This window comes from Rutidosis leptorrhynchoides, chromosome 7, assembly GCF_046630445.1.
Source record: "Rutidosis leptorrhynchoides isolate AG116_Rl617_1_P2 chromosome 7, CSIRO_AGI_Rlap_v1, whole genome shotgun sequence".
In the NCBI taxonomy this organism is placed as follows: Eukaryota; Viridiplantae; Streptophyta; class Magnoliopsida; order Asterales; family Asteraceae; genus Rutidosis; species Rutidosis leptorrhynchoides.
The window spans coordinates 26,987,395-27,010,424 of record NC_092339.1 but is presented as its reverse complement, the minus strand read 5'-3'; the positions used below and the strand labels follow the sequence as shown (position 1 = coordinate 27,010,424).

The window sequence follows — 23,030 nt, the reverse complement described above, 5'->3', positions numbered from 1 at the left end:
AATTTCACAACCACCCCTCCATTCACTTATTTAAGTTTATACATGCATCTATCAGTACTTCATTCACTTATTCTGATTTGTATATTATTTTTCAGCTTGCATCATTTGTGTACGAAGTCTTAGATCGACCTTCTCCATTTGGTAAGTTAACGAGTGTCAAGATTTATCCATAGAGGGAGTATGGAGAAAAGGAAGTAAACATCCCTACACAAGTCAAAAACTTTCTGCTAGGTGCTTCACCATCTGCCACTCTCTCCATATACTCACGCGGGGTAGTTTTTATATACATACATATATGTACATATATAGATACACACACATAGATATACATACATACATACATACATACATACATACATACATACATACATACATACATACATACATACATACATACATCATATGATAATAAACGGGGACTAATGTTCATTATAAACATGCAGGAGGTGAAGGCATTGCGGGACGCCACATCAGCAGAACGAAGAATAGCCAAGTTGCAGGTGCTGTTGGAGCAGGAGAAATTTAATTTTGAGACCAATAAGAATGAGCAAGGGGAGTCACTGATTGATGAAGGGCAACATGTTAACAAGGAATTTTCTCAAATCAGGAGGTGTTGGACTGATCTATTTGGGCAAATTAACGAAGACATGTTAAGATTGATGAGATTTTTTCTATGTTGGATCATACTGAAAGGTCTTCCGGCATCAAAGAAGGATAATGTTCAAGTAAAATTTTCAAGTTTACGTGTAAAGGCGTCCGGTATTATGAAATTAATATTGGATCGTATGAAGATTAAATGTGATGGGAAGGTGTCTGCATTCAAGAACTTGCTATAGCATCCCAACTGTCGTACTAGCAAATTGTAAGTTTCTAATTTTTTTTTATTTTATATGTTCCAAGTTGATAACTGTCATAAAATTGCTAATAACTGGTGTCATTTTGATTTGTTTTGCTTTCATGTTTCAATGTTTTTGTTATCTGTTAGACTGTTTAGTCTGTTACCCTGAATGCAACACTCAGATTGCTTGTGTAAACTGAAATGGTAAAAGTTGTATGTTCCGTGTATGCTTATGGATTCGGCTGATTGATCATATGGTTGTTTGCTGCTATGATAAACAACTTAGTTGGTTAGGTGAATTGGGTTTTAATTATGTAATATGTCAAAGTAGTATCCTATTGGCTATTGCTAGTTTATGTTGTTTGGGGTACTTAGATTGTAAAGTATTTATATATGTATATGCTACTATGCTAGTTCCTATTGGTGGAATATTTATTTTCACATGTTTTACTTCGATTATTTTTGCTTCATCCTTTTTATCTAGGTTGATGATGTGAATTTATCCACTTGTGTGATGGAGCACATTGAGTGTTAAAACTTGCATTTCCGTCATACATCAATTTTCAGCAGATCGAGAGTTAAAACTAGCATTTACATACTACATTGATTGATTTATATAAATTTAGGCCTATTCTTATCGGTTTATAGTTCAGTTTACTGATGTGAAAACTCTAAATAGTATTTGTGAACAAGCATAAATGGAAAAGGGTATAATGGATAGTTTGCACAAAATAGTGTGATCATCGTTGTTATATATGTTTATTTGTTTCGAGCCCTTCGTCGTTGTTTCCTATCTTGTATTGATTTGGGGGGTTTTTCATCAAAAGATGAAGGTCCCTTTAATCTTAAGAGTAAATTTCAACAAAAAAAAAAAAAAAAAAAAAAATCCGTTATCTTGTTATTCATATATTGCTGAGTTTAATAAAATTTCTCTATTATTTCGAACCATGCATTAGATAAAGGTTGTACAATAATATCCACAAAGTAAATGAATAATAATGAAGGTTATACTAATATATACTCGTAGTTAACTTATGATGATTTTATATGTTATCGGTCCGCGACTCCGCGTTGACGTGTTTAGAGTTGGTAACACTGTGTTATTTGGCTTCATTGGGCAGAATACTTGTTCCACTTATTATGCAACAACAATGTCTTTTAACGTTTATTTATCGATTGTCCATCTCATTGATGTGAAACTGAACAACCGTCCTTTATGAACTTTTTTCCTTTTTCACTTTTATTATGATAAAAGGTTTATTTTATTTTATGAAGTACTTAGATAGTTTCACGTTATCTCTTAAACTTGTTAAAATCTTGTGGTGATTTATCATTTCACTAAGAATAGTTAAATGGTTATGAAATACTTTAAGAAGCATACTGTAAATACAAATTATAAGCGCAAATTAGTCATACGATCTTTGTAATTTCTTAGTCAAATGATCAATGAGTATCATTCAATTTGTTCAGTTTCATGAATTTACTCTCGTTTTTATATTCTACTATGGAGTCGTATATTTGTCCAATGGGTCGTATATTTGGGTCCAGTGCGTCGAAAGAAATAAAAATTAGATAAGGTTTATTTCCCTCACGCATCTAGGGTTTAGTTTTTCGGCCCGTGCGATGCGGCGGAGGCTTTCGGCCGGTGTATTTATATTTAACGCAGTTTTATTTACAGAAGGGAAAACGGCTCATGTGTTATGCGTCGTTGTTGGTGTCGTCGTCTTTAGTGTTTTTTTAAAATATGTTCGGTTCAAACGTAGTTAGTTTCATTTTGTTGATAAAATTATTTCGAGCCTGATGGTGCTGGCGAAAAAAATTTAACTCGCGTCGAGCAGGAAGATATGGGTTGTCGTTGTGTTTAGCGTTTTTTAAAAAGTGTCCGTTCCGAACGTAGTTAGTATCGTTTTTTTCATAAAATTATTTCGAGTCTGACGGTGCTGTCGAAAAAATTTGACTTGCGGCGAGCGGAAAGATACGGGTTGTCGTTGTGTTTAGCGTTTTTTAAAAAGTGTCCGTTTTGAACGTAGTTAGTTTCGTTTTGTTCGCAAAAATATTTCGAGTTTAACGGAGTGCTTGGTGAAATTTAACTCGGAGCGAAGAGGAAGATACGGGCTGTCGAAAGGTTTGGGTGGAGTTTTTTATTTTAATTTAGGGAATTTACGTTTTTAACCCCTTGAGGTTTGTTGTATTTTTTGTAAGTTGGTTGTAGTTGAGGGGGAGAAAATGAAAATTTAAGCGTGAAATGGCTTTGGTACTATTGTGGAGTGAAGAAACGACCACAAAGGACATGCCTTGTAGGATGTAAGTTGGTTGTAGTTGTGGGGGCGAAAGTGAAAATTTTAGCGTGAGAAGGCTTCGGTACTATTGTTAGGGAGAGACGACCACAAAGGGGAGGCCTTTTAGGGTGTAGGGTATTAATTTTCCCTAAACTTAATTCATTGTCACTTTCAAGTATACTCCGGTAGAAAACTACGATATCGCTCTGTATTAAATGTAATCGGCTATTCACATCATCTGCACGTAAGTTTATATTTCTTTCATTCTCTTTGTTTTATCGCAACTGTGATTCATAGCCTTCAAATATATCCGTTTATCGACTTCCTTTCGTAGAAATTCGAAATTTAAACTGAATTTGGACATAGTGTTGAAATGATGGATTTATTGTTGTTAATTTTGATTTTGATTATGTACATCTATTTAATCACTAATCATTAGTGTTTTTTTGTGGTTCTTAAGTGCTATGTCTATTTTATTTATTAAATTATTCTTATAAACGGAATTAGGGCAAGCGATCCAGAAGTGATCCGAGTGATTAATTGAGTATAAACGTAAACGGAATCATGGTGTAATTCGAATTATGGAAGTTATTATTTTTTTATCTGAGAGCTCATATGATTGTTTTCTTAAACTTTAATTTGATTGTGAGTTTTGGTAGAGGTAGTAAATGTATGAGGTTAAGTTAAAGCAAGAGAACACTGTACAATTGCTGCAATAGGCTTCAGTTAATTTGAGAAATTGAATGCTTAACTGTTAGACATACTAAACTAACAGCTTAACTGCTAAACATAAAACCTGCTAATTCAGTCTTTTTTTATTTCTATGAGGAAAATAGCTCTCGACCCTCCCAGTTAGTACAGTTTTTTTTAGTATCGTGCATACTGTTTATAATATATCAATAATTTTATTTTGGAACAGTGTGTTTATCATTTTGAAATTGAAATCGGTAATTCACATCTGCACGTAAGTTCACTTATTTTTATTCTCCTTGTTTTAAATTACGCAACTGCGATTTACGGCCTTTGAATATATTCGTTTACCGAATTTATTTCTTAGAATTTCGAATTATAAACGAAATTAGGACATAATGTTGGAATGATGGCGTCATTGGTAGTAATTTTGATTTTGATTACTCAAGTAATCACTAATCGTTAGTGTCTTTTTGTTGTGATTCTTAAGCGTTATGTCTAGTTGGTTAAATGATTATAAACGGGATTAGTGCATAATGCTGGAATTTGGTGTTAATCGAAGTATGAAATTTTATCCTTTATCAGAGTATGATTGTTTTCTTAGGCTTAGAATCTAATTGTGAGTTCATGTAGAAGTAGGTAGAATAGGTATGAAGCTAAGTTAAAAGAAGACTGCTAAACTTTTGAAATCGGCTAAAATTAATTTGAAAAAAGAGTGTTAAACTGTTAATCTGCTAAACACAATAAACCAACAGCTAAACTGCTAAAAATGAACCTATTGTATAGAGTAGTTTTTATATTTTATGTCTATTAACTTTAAAAATTTGAGGAAAATGGTTGTGGATCCAACCCAATCCGGTTCTCGAGCCACAGTTAGACCTATTTAAACGCTGATCTATTTAAACCCATGGCCCGTTTCGACTGTAACATGTTTGATCCTTGACCCAACCCGACCCATTTGCTAGATTTAGTACTGTGCGTACTGTTTATTTCTAAACTAACAGCTGAACTGCTAAACATACTAAATTAACAGCTGAACTGCTAATCATAAAACCTGTTAATTCAGTCTTTTTTTATTTCTATGAGGAAAATAGCTCTCGACCCACCCAGTTGATACAGTCTTTTTTAGTATCGTGCATACTGTGTATTTCTATATTTTTTCATTTTTGGAACAGTCTGTTTATCTCTAGTGTGTTCTGACTTGCAGCTTCTGGACTGTGACAGAGTGAGAATGAATACAGAAGGCGGTGATAGACTAAGCAGTTTGTCCGACGATCTCATCATCAAGATTCTCTCTTATAACGATACCAAACAAGCAATCAGAACTAGTATTCTTTCACCTAGATGGAAGAATACTTGGAAGTCAATCCCACACCTCGATTTATCTACTGACGATGATACTTCCACAACTACTTTCCCCGACTTCGCTCATTTTTTCTATTTTAACCTTGACTTCACTCGTGATCTCTCTTCTAACCATGACTTCACTCGTGTTCTCTCATCCCGTTATAATGAAGTTGAATTGGCGTCTGTTAAACTTACTGTTCGTGAGGGATTTAGGCAAGCGTTTGTGCAAACCGTTATCGAGTATGCGTATTCGCACAATGTCCAAAAGATGATTATTAAGTGGTTGGACATAATGCGTCTTGAATTACCTAATTCTCTTTTTATGTCACAGTCTGTCAAAGATTTTACTTTTATTGGACCGACCAGCATTTTTAATCAACCTAAAATCAATTCTTTTTTGGACCTACCAGCGTTAACAACCTTGCATCTTGAAAATGTTACTATTAGCAACAAGAATTGTGCCGAGTATGGTGGTCTTTTCTCCAAGTGTCCAAACCTGAAGAATCTTACTTTATTTAAGTGCGACATAGACGAAGTTAATAGTTTCATTCGCCATTCTGAATTTTCTAAACTCGCACCTGAGACGGGATTGTATTCTTATGCAAATGTAGTTGTACCTCACGTGAAGAATCTCACCGTTGTAGACTGCCGAGGCCGTTTTTTGCTTTATGCGCCTGAGTTATCTTCTTTGATGTATGAGACTTATTATTATGAGACCTTCTATGCAAATGGGTTGTCTTGTCTGGAGAAAGTGGAATTTTATATGTGTCCATTTGAGGAAGATAGTTATGCAGTTGTTGAGATTCTTCAAGGGTTTCACAATGCCAAGTTTCTCACGCTTGGATTGGAAATATTTGAGGTATTTGGTGTTTAATGATTTATATGTGCATATCTATCATCACTCAACGTTACTTATTATTATGATTTATATATTATATTTCAGGTTGCATCATTTGTGGACGAAGTCACAAATCTACCTTCTCCATTTGGTAATTTAACGAGTCTCGAGATTTATCCACGAAGGTTGGACCGAAAAAAGAATGTAAAGAAAGTAAAGATCCCAAAACAAGTCACAAACTTTCTTTTAGGTGCTTCTCCAAATGCTACTGTCTCGATATACTCACGCAAGGTACTTTCACCATTAAAAATATTTTGTTTTGTTTCCCAGCTATCATTTACTTGTTGCTATACTTTGTATATCATATCATATGATGATGATAAACTGGGATTAATGTCCATTATAAACTGTATGATAACATGCAGGAGGTGGAAGCGTTGAAGCATGCCACATCAGCACAACGAATGTTGGCTAAGTTGCAGGTGTAAGTTTCTATAGCATATATCAACTGCTGCAATAGCAAACTGTAAGTTTCTGATTTCTGTATGTTCTAAAGATAATGATAATTGTCATAAAAATGCCAACAAATGGTTTCATTTTTACTGTTTGTTTTGCTTTCAGGTTTCTGTAATCTGTTACCTTGAATCCTACAGTTAGGAAGTGCTTGTGTAAATTGGAATGGTAAAAGGTTTATGTTTCGTGTACTTTTGAATTCAGCTGAAACTTTAAGGAATTTATGTGATTTTGGTTTTAAATATGTAATATGTCTAAGTACGATCCTATGCTACTTTATGTTGTTGGGTACTTTGGATTGTTAATTACAGTAGTACACTACTATGCTAATTCATTTGTTGGAAAGTTTATTGCCACAAGTTTTTAGGCTGATTATTTCCTCTCAATCCCTTTTAATTCGGTTGCTGATTGTGAGTCTATTTACTTGTGTGGTGGAGCACATTGAGAATTAAAACTAGCGTTACATAACATAATACTTCTATTGATATTGTATTCTTATTGTTGGAAAGTTTATTTCCACACTAGTTTATTCTGTTTCTTCTTTTAGGTCAACTACGTTACTCAAAGTCAACCCCAATTCTTGAAAGGGTAATTTTTTGTCGTCAAAGTTCTGTTCTTTGGTATTACTTTCGTCTATGGCACACTCGTATTTGTTGACCTATAAACATTCAAGATCTGCTTCACAAGATTTTGTATCCTGCTATGTTATACCCTGATCTATTACAGAAAATTCAGTTTGAACATCCTATCGGGTTTCCTAGTCAGCAGAAATAAATGACTTACTACATAGACTCGCAGATTCAGAAAGGTGAGATTTTCATAATTGGAGAAAGAGTAAGACTTTTACCTCTTTTGAGACCACCACATGGTTTACAGACTTGCCCCTTATTAGTTAAGTAATCTTGATTTGTTCAAGTTTATTACTCTATACTGTATATTATTATATACTAGGGGTAAGAGCGCTTGCAACTAGTTAACAAAAATGTTAAAGCATACTGGCTCTGTATTAAATTTTCATTTCACATCCTATGAAATTAAAGAGTAAATCACAAGGTAATTGCAGCGGTTGTAAAAGGATACTTTGAGTTTACAAAATTCATTATCTGTATATACACATGTTTTTGCTATTTCTTATCACGACATCATTTGGTAACTACCGTTTTTGTTGTTTGTTTGACAGCAAAAACATGTAAAGGATATCAACTATGAGTTTGAGCGAAAGTAACATAAAAGTAAGCTATCGTTTGGCTTGAAATATATTAAATTTGGAATTGTATATATGCGGGGTCAAGTGCCCCACGAATTACCAAGTATATAAAGCTCGATTGTTTTAATGAGAAGTAATTGGTGTTAGGGATCGAATGGAACGAATACCAGTCGATTAGGGTTATTGGAATGTGTAACCTCAACAATGAGGCTTAAACCCGTTTATATACTGCAGCCCAGACATAGTTGTGTAAGACAGTCGGTCGACTGAGTCACACAGTCGGTCGAGTGTGTGGACACACTCGGTCGACTGTGTCTACAGTTTAACTCATTGATTTATTCAAATAATTAAGCGCGCACACACACATATATAATCAATAGTCAACAATCTACGTTATTACATGACCAAATGTATTACACGATAAATATATCTACGGCTGGGGATTACATGTACCAACAATTAATTTTTTTAGTTTTTATTTTATATGTTCTAAGTTGATAATAACTATCATAAAATTGCTAAACTGGTGTCATTTTGATTTGTTTTGCTTTCAGGCTTCAATGTTTTGTTATCTGTTAGACTGTTCCCTGAATGCAACACTCAGATTGCTTGTGTAAGCTGAATTGGTAAAAGTTGTATATTACGTGTATGCTTATGGAATCAGCTGATTGATCATGTGGTTGTTTTCTACTATGATACACAACTTAATTAGATGGTTGAGTGAATTGGGTTTTAAATATGTAATATGTCAAAGTAGTATCCTATTGCTAGTTTATGTTGTTTGGATACTTAGATTGAAAGTACTTATATATGTGTATGCTACTATGCTAGTTCCTATTGTTGGAAAGTTTATTTTTACAAGTTTCACTTTGATTATTTTCGCTTCATCCTTTTTATCTAGGTTGCTGATGTTTTTTTTTCTACTCGTGTGATGGAGCACATTGAGTGTTAAAACTAGCATTTCCGTCGTACATCCATTTTCAGCAGATCGAGAGTTAAAACTAGCTAAAACTAGCATTTACATACTACATTGATTTACATAAATTTATGCGTAGTCTTACCGGTTTATAGTTTACAGTGTACTGATGTGAAAACATTAGTTAGTGTGTGATAATCATAGCTATGAAGGTGACATTTGAATAACAAGTTTGCAAGTGTTATTTGCAGATGACCGAACAAGCGTAAATGGAAAAGGATATAATGGGTAGTTTGCACAAAATAGTCTGTATGTATCAAAAAGTAATGTGGGATCATCATTGTTATATAGGTTTACTTGTTTCGAGCCCTTCGTTGTTGTTTCCTATCTTGTATCGATTTGGGGGGTCTTACATCAATAGATGAAGGTCCCTTTAATTTTAAGAGTAAATTTTTTAACCAAAATCAAAATCTGTTATCTTGTTTTTCATATATTGACGAGTTTAATAAAATTTCTCTATTTTTTCGATCCATGCATTAGATAAAGGTTGTACAATAATGTCCACAAAGTAAATGAATAACAATGAAGGTTAGACTAATATATACTCGTAGTTAACTTATGATGATTTTATATGTTATCGTGTTATTTGGCTTCATTGGGTAGAAAACTTATTCCACTAAATATGTAACAATAATGTCTTTAACTTTTGTTATAACGTTCATTTATCGATTCTCCATCTCATTGATGTGAAACTGAACAATTGTATTTATGAACTTTTTCCCATTTCACTTTTACTATGATAAAAGTTTTATTTTCTTTTATGGAGTACTTGATAGTTTCATGTCTTCTCTCAAACTTGTTAAAATCTTGTGAAGATTTATCAATTAACTATAAGAATAGTTGATGGATATGAAATTTTTTAAGAAGCATACCGTAAATACAAACTATTAGCGCAAATTAGTCATACGATCTCTGTAAATTCTTAGTCACATGATCAATGAGTATCATTCAAGTTGTTCATTTTCATGAATTTACTCTCGTTTTTCATAATCTACTAGTGTTGAAATGATGGAGTTATTAATTTTGATTATGTATATCTATTTAATCACTAATTATTAGTGTTTTTTTTTTTTTTTTTTTTTTTTTTGTGGTTCTTAAGTGTTATCTCTATTTTATTTATTAAATTATTATTATAAACGGAATTAGGGCAAGCGATCAAGAAGTGATCCGATTGATTAATTGATTATAAACGGAATTAGGCATAATGTTCGAATCATGGTGTAATTCGAATTATGGATAATAATTTTTTTTATCTCACAGCTCTTATGATTGTTTTCTTAGAGCACTGGGAGTGGTGACTGATGTCACTTGGCATGTCAGGCCTGACTTGCTGAGTCAGAAAAAGTGGGTAGTGGTGACCTCTGTCAGTTGAGCATGTCAGTTTATATTTTTATTATTATTTTTATTATTTTAATTATGACATAAATGAATATAATTATAAAAATTAACATAAATAGAAATAACTTCCATTAAAATAAAAATTAAACATTACATTTCCTAATAATAAAAAACCATACGATTCCTAAAAATTTAAAAAAAAAAATTGCGATTAAAAAGTTACAATTCGTTAACTATTTCGTCATCGCGATTATGCCATAGATGCGAAACTAGAGTATGTCGAAGATACTCATGCTCGTCTTTGTCACGCAGCTCTTTTGTCTTCTCGGCATATACATCACACCTTTCGTACCAAGTTGATCCTTATAGGTTGTTGACAGGCAAGTATTACCACGTTATTTCGATAGGCAAATATACTTTTCATTGCGTTAACCAAACTTTCTTCGTCGGAACTACTCATTTTTAAAGAAATATTTTTATTTAGATGATAGAATTTGGATTTGATTGTGGGAGTATATGTTGAGTAAAATGGATGTAAAATGATATGTGTTTGTGTTTGTATGTGTTATGTATATGTAGCATTAAAAAAGAAAAAATAAAAATAAAAAAAGCCAACGGTCCAATATAGAGCCGTTAGATGTATTTTTTTTTTAATTTTTTTTTTAATAAACCGAACCCCAAATTTCCGTCGCCTGGGCGACTGACGAGGCCGCGACTGAACCTCGATCAAGGGATGGGGAGTGGGGCGACTGGGAACGAGGTGTGGGACGGGGTAAGTGACACCCTCTACTCCCACCGCTCTTAGGCTTTAAATCTGATTGTGAGTTTTGGTAGAGGTAGAAAATGTACGAGGTTAAGTTAAAACAAGAGAACACAGTACAATTAAATGTACGAGGTTAAGTTAAAACAAGAGAACACAGTACAATTGCTGCAATAGGCTTATGTTAATTTGAGAAATTGAATGCTAAGCTGTTAAACATACTAAACTAACAGCTTGAAATTGCTAAACATAAACCAGTTATACAGGCTTTTTTATTTCTGCAAGGTAAATAGCTCTCGACCCAACCTGACCTGCAGATTGACCCGGCCCAGAAGTGTAAGTGTTATGTCCATTTTATTAAATTATTATAAACGGAATTAGGGCATGCGAGCCAGAAATGATCTGAGTGATTAATTGATTATAAACGGAATCAGGGATAATGTTGGAATCATGGTGTAATTCGAATCATGATTGTTTTCCTAGGCTTTGGATTTGATTGTGAGTTCTTGTAGAGGCAGAAAAGGTACGAGGTTAAGTTAAAGCAAGAGTGCTAAACTTCTGAATATAGTACAGTTGCTGAAATAGGCCTCGATTAATTTGAGAAATTGATTGCTAAACTGTTAAACATACTAAACTAACAGCTGAACTGCTAAACATAAAACCTGTTAATACAGTCTTGTTTATTTTTATGACAGTCTTTTTTAGCATTGTGCATACTGTTCAGTTCTATATTTTTTTTGGAACAGTCTGTTTATCTCTATATAGTGTGTCCTGATTCTTGCTTTATGTTATTGAAAATCCGCAGCTTTTGGACTGTGATAGAGTGAGAATGAATACAGAATGCGATAGACTAAGCAGTTTGTCAGACGCTCTCATCATTAAAATTCTTTCTTATATCGACACCAAACAAGCAATCAGAACAAGTATTCTGTCACCTAGATGGAAGAATACTTGGAAGTCAATTCCACACCTCGATTTATCTACTGACGATGATACTAGTTTTCCTGACTTCGCTCTTTTTCTCGATATTAACCATGACTTCACTCGCGATCTCTCTTCTAACCATGACTACACGTGTTCTCTCTTCTCGCAATATTGAAATTGAACTGGCGTCTGTTAAACTTAGTGTTCGTCATGGATTTAGGCAAGCGTTTGTTCAAACTGTTATCGATTATGCGTATTCGCACAATGTCCAAAAGATGACTATTAAATGGTTGGACATAATGTGTCTCGAACTACCTATTTCTCTTTTTATGTCCCAGTCTGTCAAAGATTTTACTTTCATTGGACCGACTAGCATTTTTAATCAACCTAAAATCAATTCATCTTTGGACCTACCAGCGTTAACAACTTTGCATCTTGAAAATGTCACTATTAGCAACAAGAATTGTGCCGAGTATGGTGGTGTTTTCTCCAAGTGCCCAAACCTGAATAATCTAACCTTGTTTAAGTGCGACATAGACGATCCTAATAATTTCATTCGCCATTCTGAATTTTCTAAACTCAAACCTGAGACGGGATTGTATTCTTATGCAAATGTAGTTGTACCTCACGTGAAGAATCTCACCGTTGTAGACTGCCGAGGCCGTCTTATGCTCTATGCACCGGAATTATCTTCTTTGATGTATGAAACTTATTATTATGAGACCCTTCTACGCAAATGGATTGTCTTGTTTGGAGAAAGTGGAATTTTATATGTGTCCATTTGAGGAAGATAGTTATGCAGTTGTTGAGATTCTTCAAGGGTTTCACAATGCCAAATTTCTCACGCTTGCATTGGAAATTTTCGAGGTATTTGGTCTTTAATGTTTATACATGCATATCTATCAGCACTCTACTTATTATTATGTTATATATATTATATATTATATATATTATTTTTCAGGTTCCATCATTTGAAAGAGAAGTCTCTGGTCTACCTTCTCCATTTGGTAATCTAATGAGTCTCAAGATTTATCCACGGAGGTTGGATCGAGAAAAGAATGTAAAGAAAGTAAAGATCCCAAAACAAGTCAGAAACTTTCTTCTAGCTGCTTCTCCAAATGCTAGTGTCTCCATATACTCACGCGAGGTACTTTATTTTTTAAGAATATTAACATACTTTGTATATCATATGATAATAAAAGCGGATTAATGTTCATTATAAACTGTATGATAACATGTAGGAGATGAAAGCATTGAAGGATGCCACATCCGCACAACGAATGATGGCCAAATTCCAGGTGCTAAATCCGTATATTGCAAGTTGATAACTGTCACAAAAATGGTGCCATTTGTTTTGCTTTCAGGTTTGAATGTTTTTGCCATCTTGTATCCTCAATGCAACAGTCATATGGTTTTCTGCTGATCAATCATATGGTTATTTGATTTGATGTTATGCTACATATCTTTGGATGGGTATGTAATTTGGGTTTCCAATATGTAATATGTCAAAGTCAAAGTAGGATACTATCTTAGTTACTGTTGTTGGGTACTTGGATTTTTAAGTACTTTTATGTGTACTCTACTATGCTACTTTCTGTTTTTTGGAAAGTTTATTTCCTCATGTTTTTAGCTTGATTATTTCCGCTTAATCCTTTCTATATCTTCGTTGCTTATTGTGAATGTATCTACATGTGTGATGGAGCACATTGAGAGTTAAATCTAGCTTTTAAAAACTTCATTACTTTTCATAAATTTATTTATGCCTAGTGTTATCAGTTTATAGCTTACAATTTACTGATGTGAAAAATACTAATTAATGTTTGTGATCATCATAGCTATGAAGGTGACATTTGAATAACAAGTTTGCAAGTGTTATTTGCAGATGACCGAATAAATGTAAAACGGTATAATAATTGATATTATTACCATTACCTTACCACTATATACTAACACTCACCAAGAATTTTGTAGTTTCAATAGTTTAGGTTCAAACTGCAATCTGCTTCTCACCTTTGCCTCAATTTACACAACGACCCCTCAACTTTACCTCTTTTCAGGGGTAAAAAGTGTAAATATACAATTTTAATAAAATAAAATAAACTACTTCCACCCGAATTTTTAGCGGGTCCTATCTTCTTGCTCGACGCGAGTTAAATTTTTCCGAGCCCACCGTTCAACTCAAAAAAATCTCACGAACACAACGGGACTAAGTATGCGCGAAACGGACACTTCAAAAAAAAAACCCTCAATACCTCGGATTATATTCAATACATATACACAACTATAACACGCTCCGTTAACTATGAATACGCAACTCAAAGGCCCCGCGGCATCGCGCGCAGTGGCGGAACTTGAACCCGGACACATGGGGCGAATGTAAAAATTTAATAAAAGTTTCAATGCCAGGAGGGTAAACACTAAAAAAACCCTTATTTGTTAGTAAAAAAAAAAATTTAGTGTAAATTTTTTTTTTTTCAAATCCGGAGGAGGCGGGCACCCCCTCCGGATATAACTAAGTTCCGCCCCTGATCGCGCGGGCTCATTTTTCTAGTTGTATAAAATAGCCGAAAGTGCTAATATAAGTATTCTGGAATTTTATAAATGTAGAAAACTAGTGACTGTTCGTTGGAAATGTTATAGCCCAAATACTCGTAAGCTTATAATAATTGATATATAATATATAATTATATATTTATAAAGTAGCCGAAAGTGCTAACATAAGCATTCTGGAATTATATAAATGTAGAAAACGAATGTCTATACATTGGAACTGTTATAGCCTGGATACTCATAAGCTTGTGTCGATGGTTGTTTTTTTTTTTTAATGAGTTGAGGTATTTTGATCTTATTTTACGATCGATCCTACTAATGTGGTATTGTGGTCAGAGGGTTTATATCAATTTTGTAGAACCTTTAAGTAAAGTATGATTTTACAATGTCAATTCTAATTTAAGATCTCGATTTTGATAAGAATGAAACCATTACAAGATGACTTTTTGCGTGATATACTCACAAGTCACAACTCACAAGAGGTGGTTAAATCTCAAACATATATTAGAAACATATGTTGGGTTGCATAGGAAAATGATTGTAAACACACAACCGATTAGACTATCTTAAAATAACTATAACGAAAAAAATATCGTCTCTTTACCAGATTTTGCCAAGATGAATATGATCTCGATTTTAAAATCTTTTACCTCTTAGTGGTACCGTAAAATTATTTTTACTGGAATCTAGACGTCTTATATATATGAAAACAAATAATTGAACTTTGATACTTTGTACTATCTACACATGTAGGTGGGCATGATGTTATTGAGCTATATTTCTCAGGTTGCTATTTGGGTTGGGGTAATGATATATACACAACCAAATTTTACAAATACACAATCAAACATGCTTTACAGTATTGTACAGTACAACACTGTAAAACATGTTTGGTTGTATATTTGTAAAAATTGATTGTGTATATATCACTACCCTTTGGGTTGTAGTGAGAATTATTTATATCTGGACTTTTTTTTAGCTTCGGGCATACAATAAAAGAATTATTACATCTAAAATTATTTATTACTTTTTTTTTTTTTTTTCAAATTTATCCTCTATCTTATCACTTTCAATAACTCAAATTTAGAGACAAATATGAAAAATCATGAAAAACAACATGCTGAAACATTGTGAATTATTGTCGGAATTTAAATTCCATATATAATAATGGTTTTATCATGTGATTTTAGGACACACATTAGATATTTCCTTATTTTAATGATATATTAACAAATCACAAAATGCAATCCAGAGTGCAACATGGACCGGTTCAAACGACCCTTACAATCAAAGGTTGGAAATTCAATGTTTGGAGTGAGAATCGAACCTGGGTTGTCAGTACCCTGAGTTGAATCTCACCTCATACCACCCAAGTCGAAGCTTCTGTAGTAATGACCCTTACATGTTGTTAGAATAAAACTTAATAGACTTTAACTAGACCAAACTGTTATTGATCGTTCTTGACTCTTCTAATTGCATACAAGCGTATGTTTTATTTCACCTTTTTGAACTCCGACTATAATGTGTAATTTACTAGAAGCCTCGGAAACAAAGAAAAGATGTGTACAATTTTGTAAAATTTACTTTGTGTTGGAACTTTTTATAGACATGGTCCACTTGCTAATTTATGGAATGTTAGCTCACTAATCACGACAGACTCTTTAAATAAGAAAACAAATACATATTCTTTCTTATCTTGGTAACAAATCAATATTGTAAAGATGAATTATCTTTAAATATTGTCTATTATTTCCATGCCAGCTTGTCAACAACTAACTGTTTAAAACACTTTTGCACAATTTCACCACTACATGATAGTGACTTTCTATCCATAGCAGTAGACCGCAACTCACAAGCACATAAATAAAATACGAAAGTGTACATGGGATTCGTTGGGGGGTACGGACAAAGTGCAATCACGTGACATGAAAAAAGATACTAGTAGTTGGCGTACCATTGAAGGACTATGGTAAATGGCTAACACGGATCAATCTATTAAAAGAGGTTGCGGTATCCACGTGAAAGGTGTATCATGAAAAAGATATGGGTTGAAAAAGTAAATTATCTTCCTATTCCACATTTTTATCCTATTTTGCTTTTTTACCCACTAGTGACTGGTGAGTAACTTTAACATTTCACATCTTTACCCCATCCTCAAAACTTCAAAACTTTAATTTGTTAGCCAAACGTTGTAAATTATGTTAATGAGTTTGGACAACATTTATGATATATTTCCGAGAAAAAGGATCTAGTTTTGACTAGTCAAGAACCAATCATTCAGCGGATATGCGGTAAGAAAACATGTATCAGAAATATAAAACAAACTTTAGAATGATTGAACGACCTTGAACACAGACATCGGTTCAGTCATACCATTTTTGTAAACGGTGCCGTCTCAACCGACTAGTTGATTATATGACTAGATCGTCCAATTTCGCCCAAAAAAAGTCTAATTAGTCGATCAACGCTAAAAGTCAAAAAGTACTGTTTGTAGTATTAGAATATTAAGGTATTGGAATATTAAGATGGGTCAAGTCGGATTCTATAGATTTGGTTGGACCCATCCAAACATTTTAATAGATAAGTAGAATCCGGCATGACCCATCTTAATATCTAATACTACAATGATCTAATACAAAAATAGGTCTGAATCTATTTTATTCAATCAAAGTCAAGGTTCGTCAAAGTTAAGTCAAAATACACTCGGATTTTGTGCCACATACAAATGTTTGAAATATTTATGTTTGGTATTTTTATGTTTAATACATACGATATGTATATGTTAAATATATATTACTAAAAGTATACGTTAGTCAATGTCCGACTCAACCCCAACAAAACCGACTAGTCGTTTCAAAGTCCCAAGCGACTCGTCCCCGTCTCGCGACTTTTCCAACCACTCGTTATACATGGTATCGCACAATAGCACTAAACATTACTCATGATTGAATTGTTGTCCCATATCAACAAATGTTGTAAAGTATGATTGAAGGCCATGAGTTTGTCATATATAAAGTTTACATAAGGACAGAATCCAAGAGCAGTATCACATCATAGCACAGAAAAATCAAATGAAAAAAAAAGGATGATAGAGTAGGCCTTTAATAATGCACATCACCAACCTGCAATAAACAAATATAGGCATGGGGTGGAAAAGAAGTCCAAAAACTCCAGCTATGATTCAATAAAGAAGAGCATCACTCAATCTTTAAATTACTAATAATAATCATAACCAGCATGCAAAGTGTTAAAGGCATGTCCAACAACACTAATGTAGTAGATGATAAGGCAAATTAGGGGCACATTTTTTTTTCTTCTATATACACAAAAACTACCCTTTAAACAATAAAAGCCTCTTAATTAATAATAAACTTACTTTTTTCCGTGTAATCCTGACCCATGGAACCAAATTTAATTGTTTGTTTTGTCACATTTGGTGCACCTCAGCCAATGGATTCTTGATTATCCCACTACCACCACCTTGCAGGCGAAATCCAGAGTTGTGAAGGTTATACGATTCATGATTCTTGTTCTTGACAGATGGCGATGAAGAATAACGTGAGGATGAATGTTGAATTTCAGTTTTCTTCCAAAGCTTAGAGCTCAACAGATCTGCACCTGGTAACTTGCAGCACAATGTAGGTGCAGGCTTTGAGACACGTCCAGTTGACTTTGCTAAGTCAAATGAAATCTCATCTAGTGTTGACTCTAGACCGTGCACACGAGACTCCAGTGACCGCATCCCGTTCTGTGAGCTCCCAATAAATTTCTACAATTTCAACAGATAGTAATTTTATTAGGTATTAGTTGTAATTAAAATTTTTAACTCAGTTCTTGTAAAAAAAAAAGGGGGTTGAAATAATAGTAGGATTAGTTGGACTGCAACCAATTGGTGGGAAGATAAACTAATTACCTAAGCCCCACATTAAGTTATTGTTTACCTATATTATGTTGTGTCTACATATGCTAGTGTAATAGAGAAGGCACGAGACATTATTATTATTATTATTAATAATTCCAAAAAACAACCAAACAGTTTCTTTAGAAACAAACCAACTCAATTAAACTGGAAAAAGCTGCATATACAATATATGTACCTAAACCATTTTCAAATTGAAATAAAATATTTCATTACCTCAGTATTTTTGCAATGTCACAAATTTTTTTTTTTATCAGAAGCATCCATAACATGCTTAGTACCATTGATGGTTTGATGATGAAGTCAAAACAGCCTAAACTTTTATAATGATAACAACTGAACAAAAATAGTACGCAACTAAAAATAATTCTAAATATAATACTGCCTTTTATAAAAACAGGGGTACAAATTTACCAGTATTGTCCAGTTTAATTACACCACAGTTTAATAAATATGAAGTGTTAAGCAAATTACCTCAAGGAGATCAAATAAATTGGACTGTCGGTTTTCAATTTGAGCAAGTTGGTTACGAATCAAAGACAAGTCCTCAGAATCACGTGGAACTAAATTGATATTCGAATCAGCATTGCCCCCTGCATCTCTGGAACTTGACCTCTCTTCATAATATTGAGGTTCATAAATTTTTTCATCAGAAATTTCACTGAAGAGGGCCCGTTTCATTTCTTGTTTCATAGGCATACGTTTAAGACGACTATCATCCTTAGTAACCATAGTTCCAGGAGGAGTACATACAGGTGTATCAAGTTTCTGCTCATTAGGCTTTTTCCGATCCAGCTTACGGAACATGGCCGGACCAGTTTTCCTACTGCTAGTTTCAAACAAGCTTCTTCCAGTAGCAGAAGTGGTTGAAGAGCCATCAAGTGAAATTCGCTTGCTCATTATTTGGGGTGTTTGTGGTGGATTTCGCACATCAGCTTCCTCTGCCATATCACACACACAACATCAATTCAAGTTCCTTTCCTAAATCTAGGTGCACTACGGTAATTAAATCTACAATTTAACTTTATTAAATAATAATAAAAAAGAAAAGCCTGATACCTTTAGAAGAATGTGATCCCGGAGGTGGTGATACCTCCTCCTTCAACAAGTCAGGAATCGCATTCCAAGCTTCAATCATCTGATTCATAGTCTCCCTAACACCTTTCACCTACAAAATAATAATAATTCATATAAATCATACTTATCCACCTCTACAAATTGAAATATTAATTAAACAATACCTTATCGAATTTTTTCGCCTCAAATGTCTTCAAACACGAACTTTTAAATTCCGGCAACAAATCAGTCTCAACAACAGCCAATTTCTCAAGCACCTCAGCTGCCGCTTTCCTCACAGTCCAATCCTCACTTTTAGCCACAAATTCAACCATAATCGTCACTAAATTTCTTACAACAACCGGATTCGAAGCAGCACCAACACTAATAACACTCGTTACGACACTCAACAATGCCGTTTTCGCCTTAAAACTATTATTCTTCAACAGCTTCTCGATCCTCGGTAACAACCGCCTTAAATAAGCCGTGTCCGGATCCGGTGCGCCGTTAATAACGGACGCTAAACATAACGCCGCACCGATCTGTGAATTCGAATCCTGTTCTGTTACCAGCGCGTCAACTAACGGTTTCGCAACCGCAGTAAAAGGCGGTTTAGTGATGTGAGACGCGATTGAGCCGGTGGCGGCAACGCAAGCGGACCGGATGACGGTGTCTGGATCACGGAGACGGCGGATCACGGCGGAGATGAGTTTTGACAGGTAAGGTGATAAAACGTCACCGTGTGCTTCGGATAATGTAGAGATTAAACGGACGCATTGTTTACGTACCGGAGATTTATCGGAAGCGTCGGTGACGGAGATTGAAGACAGGAACGGTGGAATTGAGTCGTGAGTTAGGGTTTTGGCGATGGATTCGAGCTCGTTGACGGCTGCAGAGTGTGTGTCACGGTCGGAAAGTTTGTGGAGGCATACGAGTATCCGGTGTTTGAAGTCACGTGATGGTGAAGTGTATTGTTTAGGTAACGACATTTTGGAATTTTGAGGAGTGAGGGTGGATTATGGTGGTAGTGGTGGAGGTTTGTCTGTAAGTTCCGGCAGCATTGATCGGCGTGTACGACGGCGTTCCGGTGTGGTGTTTCCGTGCTTTTGGGTTTAAGAAGAAAGAATGTATATGCGTTTAGTTATGTCTAAATAGGATGCCACTTTATTTTAGTTACACAAAAAAAATAAAAAAACAATTGTCTAAGATAAAGTTATTATCACATATACTTATTCTCTACTTTTCTTCTACTTTTCAGTTTTATTCATTATTTTTTACCTATACTTTTATCTTATTTAAATAAATCAAGAGTATAAAAGTACTTTAACCGATTATTCTTTCTATTTATAGAAGTGAACTATTAATTTGAGACGGACGAAAAAGGAAAGTTGGACTATTAATATGAGACGGAAGGATTATTTTTCTATTCTAATTATTACTACAAGTCTACAAGGTAAAAAATATATTACTACAAGGTAAAAAGTATGAATAATATTACTATAAGGTAAAAAGTATGAATAATGACATTCAATATGCAATTTGGTAGAACCATAAGACCATTCTCAACCATAAAACCCTTCTTCATACACATAAGCGCCACATCATCATTTCCTCTAAATTTCATTCTCATCACTAACTTATCACGATTCACTTTCGACTATGACATATCATCACATGGACCCACCTTTATTTAATATTAAAATTATTATTATAATTTTGTATTAATATTAATATTAATATTAATTAACAATATTATTATTATTATTATTGTTATTATATTATTATTATTTAAGGAGTATTAATTATGATTTATATTTATATATATATATTATATTATATTATTATATTATTATTAATTAATATTAACAAACAAATAATACTAGCATTACTCCGTACATTTATTATACTAAAAAAGAACATAAAAAGAAAAATCATACACAATATATGGAGCCCACCAGTCCTCCTCTTCTTCTACTTTCCTGTATCTTCTATATTTATTTATATACGTATATATCTATATCTATATCTATATCTTCTTCTTCTTCTTTATTTACCTTCAACCCTTCCATTTTTAACAATAAAAATATATATAAAAAAAACTGAAAAGAGCCCACACTCTTCGTCTTGAATTATGCTATTTATCCACGAAAACCATAACGAGCTTGGATTGGCGATGTGAAGACAGCTCCCTACTATCAGCGTGTTTTGATTGGCAAGGTGAGAACGAGTGGAACACTAGTCCATTGGGATTGCTCTTGTTAAAATACAATGCAAATTTAGAATAATATGGAATTATTAAATGTATATGGGTAAAATATCTAGATATTAATATGTATAAGAAAATATCTAGATATTAGAATATGAGAGAAAAATCTAAAAATTGAAATGTAAAAGAAAAATCTAGATATTTGTAGGTTGTAGAAATATCTAGATATTTATATATCCATGGAAATATCTAGGTTCTAGAATGTTCCATGGAGTAGTATAAATATGGGAGGAGATTTCATTTGTGGTGAGTGAAGTGTGAGTAAGTGAAGTGTGAAGTAGAGAAGAAGTAAGAAGTGAAGAAGAGTTAGAGGTGGAAGTTGTGAAGAAGTAAGAGTGTGAGTTGAGTCCATAATATTGTAATTGTTTCTTTGTATTAATAAAAGTGTTCTTTGTTAAGTTTCCCGGTTAAGCCTCAGTTTGTGTTTAAATTCTTAGTGCACTTGTGTTGTTCTTCTTATATGGTCGGCTCTGCCGCCTAAGTGATACATGGTCGGTTATACCGCCTAAATGATATATGGTCGACACTGTCGCCTAAGCATTATTGTGCACTAAGGATTCATAAAATCAAAGGCTAACCAACGTCAAAGTGTTGGTGTAGTAAGTGAGTATAACCTAGGTCCTCTATAGTGGGTGTGTTGGGCTCGTCGAAGCTTCCAACAATTGGTATCAGAGCGGGTCGTTCGGGACCATTGCTAGTGGAGGTACTCATCGGTAAACGTTGGACGTTTACATCGTCTTGTTAACACCAAGGCCCTAAGGGAGATTCTGTCAGAGCACAGGTAGGAACTGTGAAAGCTCATCGGTCTGGGACCAAGCTTATTGAACGTTGGACGTCATGATGTCGGATCTTGCAAGTACGAGCAGTGGAATCAAGAGTCTCAATAACCACAACTATGGTTATTGGCGGACTTGCATAGAATCCTACCTACAAGGACAGGATTTATGGGAAATAGTTGCTGGCAGTGACACAACGCCTCCACCGAAAGAAAATGCCGAAGCCTTGAGAAAATGGAACATCAAGGCCGGGAAGGCTTTATTTATATTGAAGACTACAATCGAGGAGGATCTATTGGAGCACATCCATGACGAGAAAACACCAAAGGCAGCTTGGGAAACTTTTGAAAAATTATTTTCAAAGAAGAATGAAGCACGCCTCCAGCTCTTGGAAAACGAGCTCGCAGGTATCTCACAAGGAAGTCTGTCTATTTCTCAGTATTTCACCAAGGTAAAATCTATTTGTCGTGAGATATCTCAACTTGCTCCTGAAGAGAAAGTGAGTGATGCAAGGATGAAGAGAATTATCATCCACGGCTTAAGATCCAAGTATAATGGATTTATAGCCGCTGTGAGAGGATGGCCTACTCAACCATCATTAATAGAGCTGGAGAATTTATTGGCTAATCAAGAGGCATTAGCCAAGCAGATGAATGAAGTAACCATAAAAGACGGAGAAGATGCACTCTTCACTAATAAGAAGAAAGCAACATCTCGAAGACAAGATGCGATGAAAGAAAGTCAGACATATGG

At 34.2% G+C, this 23,030-nt stretch overlaps 3 protein-coding genes across 4 annotated transcripts; 2 read left to right on the top strand and 1 right to left on the bottom strand.

Annotated features, from left to right (window-relative positions):
• Positions 1-3,354: 3,354 nt before the first annotated feature.
• LOC139858314 (F-box protein At5g03100-like) lies at positions 3,355-6,856 on the top strand. The gene is made up of 5 exons (XM_071847171.1): positions 3,355-3,361; positions 5,032-6,013; positions 6,098-6,283; positions 6,418-6,518; positions 6,614-6,856. Exons 2-4 carry the CDS (start codon positions 5,039-5,041, stop codon positions 6,478-6,480), a joined length of 1,224 nt encoding a protein of 407 aa, XP_071703272.1. The 5' UTR covers positions 3,355-3,361; positions 5,032-5,038; the 3' UTR covers positions 6,481-6,518; positions 6,614-6,856.
• A 4,964-nt stretch (positions 6,857-11,820) lies between these two features.
• Positions 11,821-13,427, top strand: LOC139859054 (uncharacterized). The gene is made up of 5 exons (XM_071847871.1): positions 11,821-12,410; positions 12,505-12,577; positions 12,672-12,857; positions 12,952-13,008; positions 13,341-13,427. The coding sequence occupies exons 1-5, from the start codon at positions 11,821-11,823 to the stop codon at positions 13,425-13,427; spliced, it is 993 nt and encodes a 330-aa protein (XP_071703972.1).
• Positions 13,428-17,252: 3,825 nt separating this feature from the next.
• LOC139857726 (TORTIFOLIA1-like protein 4) lies at positions 17,253-20,331 on the bottom strand. 2 transcript variants are annotated; one of them, XR_011762649.1, is made up of 5 exons: positions 19,421-20,331; positions 19,239-19,347; positions 18,654-19,120; positions 17,637-18,029; positions 17,253-17,382 (listed from the first exon to the last, which is right to left on the bottom strand). XR_011762649.1 is itself a non-coding variant. In XM_071846555.1 (4 exons), the coding sequence occupies exons 1-4, from the start codon at positions 20,222-20,224 to the stop codon at positions 17,688-17,690; spliced, it is 1,722 nt and encodes a 573-aa protein (XP_071702656.1). In that variant the 5' UTR covers positions 20,225-20,331; the 3' UTR covers positions 17,461-17,687. The 2 variants fall into 2 exon arrangements, 1 of the variants encoding a protein (XP_071702656.1); XM_071846555.1 differs by lacking the exon at positions 17,253-17,382 and having other exon boundaries at positions 17,461-18,029.
• Between the last annotated feature and the right edge of the window lie 2,699 nt (positions 20,332-23,030).

Bases quoted from the DNA above. Each gene is read 5' to 3' on its own strand.
- LOC139858314 (XM_071847171.1), top strand. From the start codon at position 5,039: ATGAATACAGAAGGCGGTGATAGACTAAGCAGTTTGTCCGACGATCTC. The intron at 6,014-6,097 runs GTATTTGGTGTT...ATTATATTTCAG, and splicing joins TTGGATTGGAAATATTTGAG to GTTGCATCATTTGTGGACGA. The intron at 6,284-6,417 runs GTACTTTCACCA...GATAACATGCAG, and splicing joins TCTCGATATACTCACGCAAG to GAGGTGGAAGCGTTGAAGCA.
- LOC139859054 (XM_071847871.1), top strand. From the start codon at position 11,821: ATGACTTCACTCGCGATCTCTCTTCTAACCATGACTACACGTGTTCTC. The intron at 12,578-12,671 runs GTATTTGGTCTT...ATTATTTTTCAG, and splicing joins TTGCATTGGAAATTTTCGAG to GTTCCATCATTTGAAAGAGA. The intron at 13,009-13,340 runs GTGCTAAATCCG...TCATGTTTTTAG, and splicing joins GAATGATGGCCAAATTCCAG to CTTGATTATTTCCGCTTAAT.
- LOC139857726 (XM_071846555.1), bottom strand. From the start codon at position 20,224: ATGTCGTTACCTAAACAATACACTTCACCATCACGTGACTTCAAACAC. The intron at 19,348-19,420 runs GTATTGTTTAAT...ATTATTTTGTAG, and splicing joins AGGCGAAAAAATTCGATAAG to GTGAAAGGTGTTAGGGAGAC. The intron at 18,030-18,653 runs GTAATTTGCTTA...TTGAAATTGTAG, and splicing joins ATTTATTTGATCTCCTTGAG to AAATTTATTGGGAGCTCACA.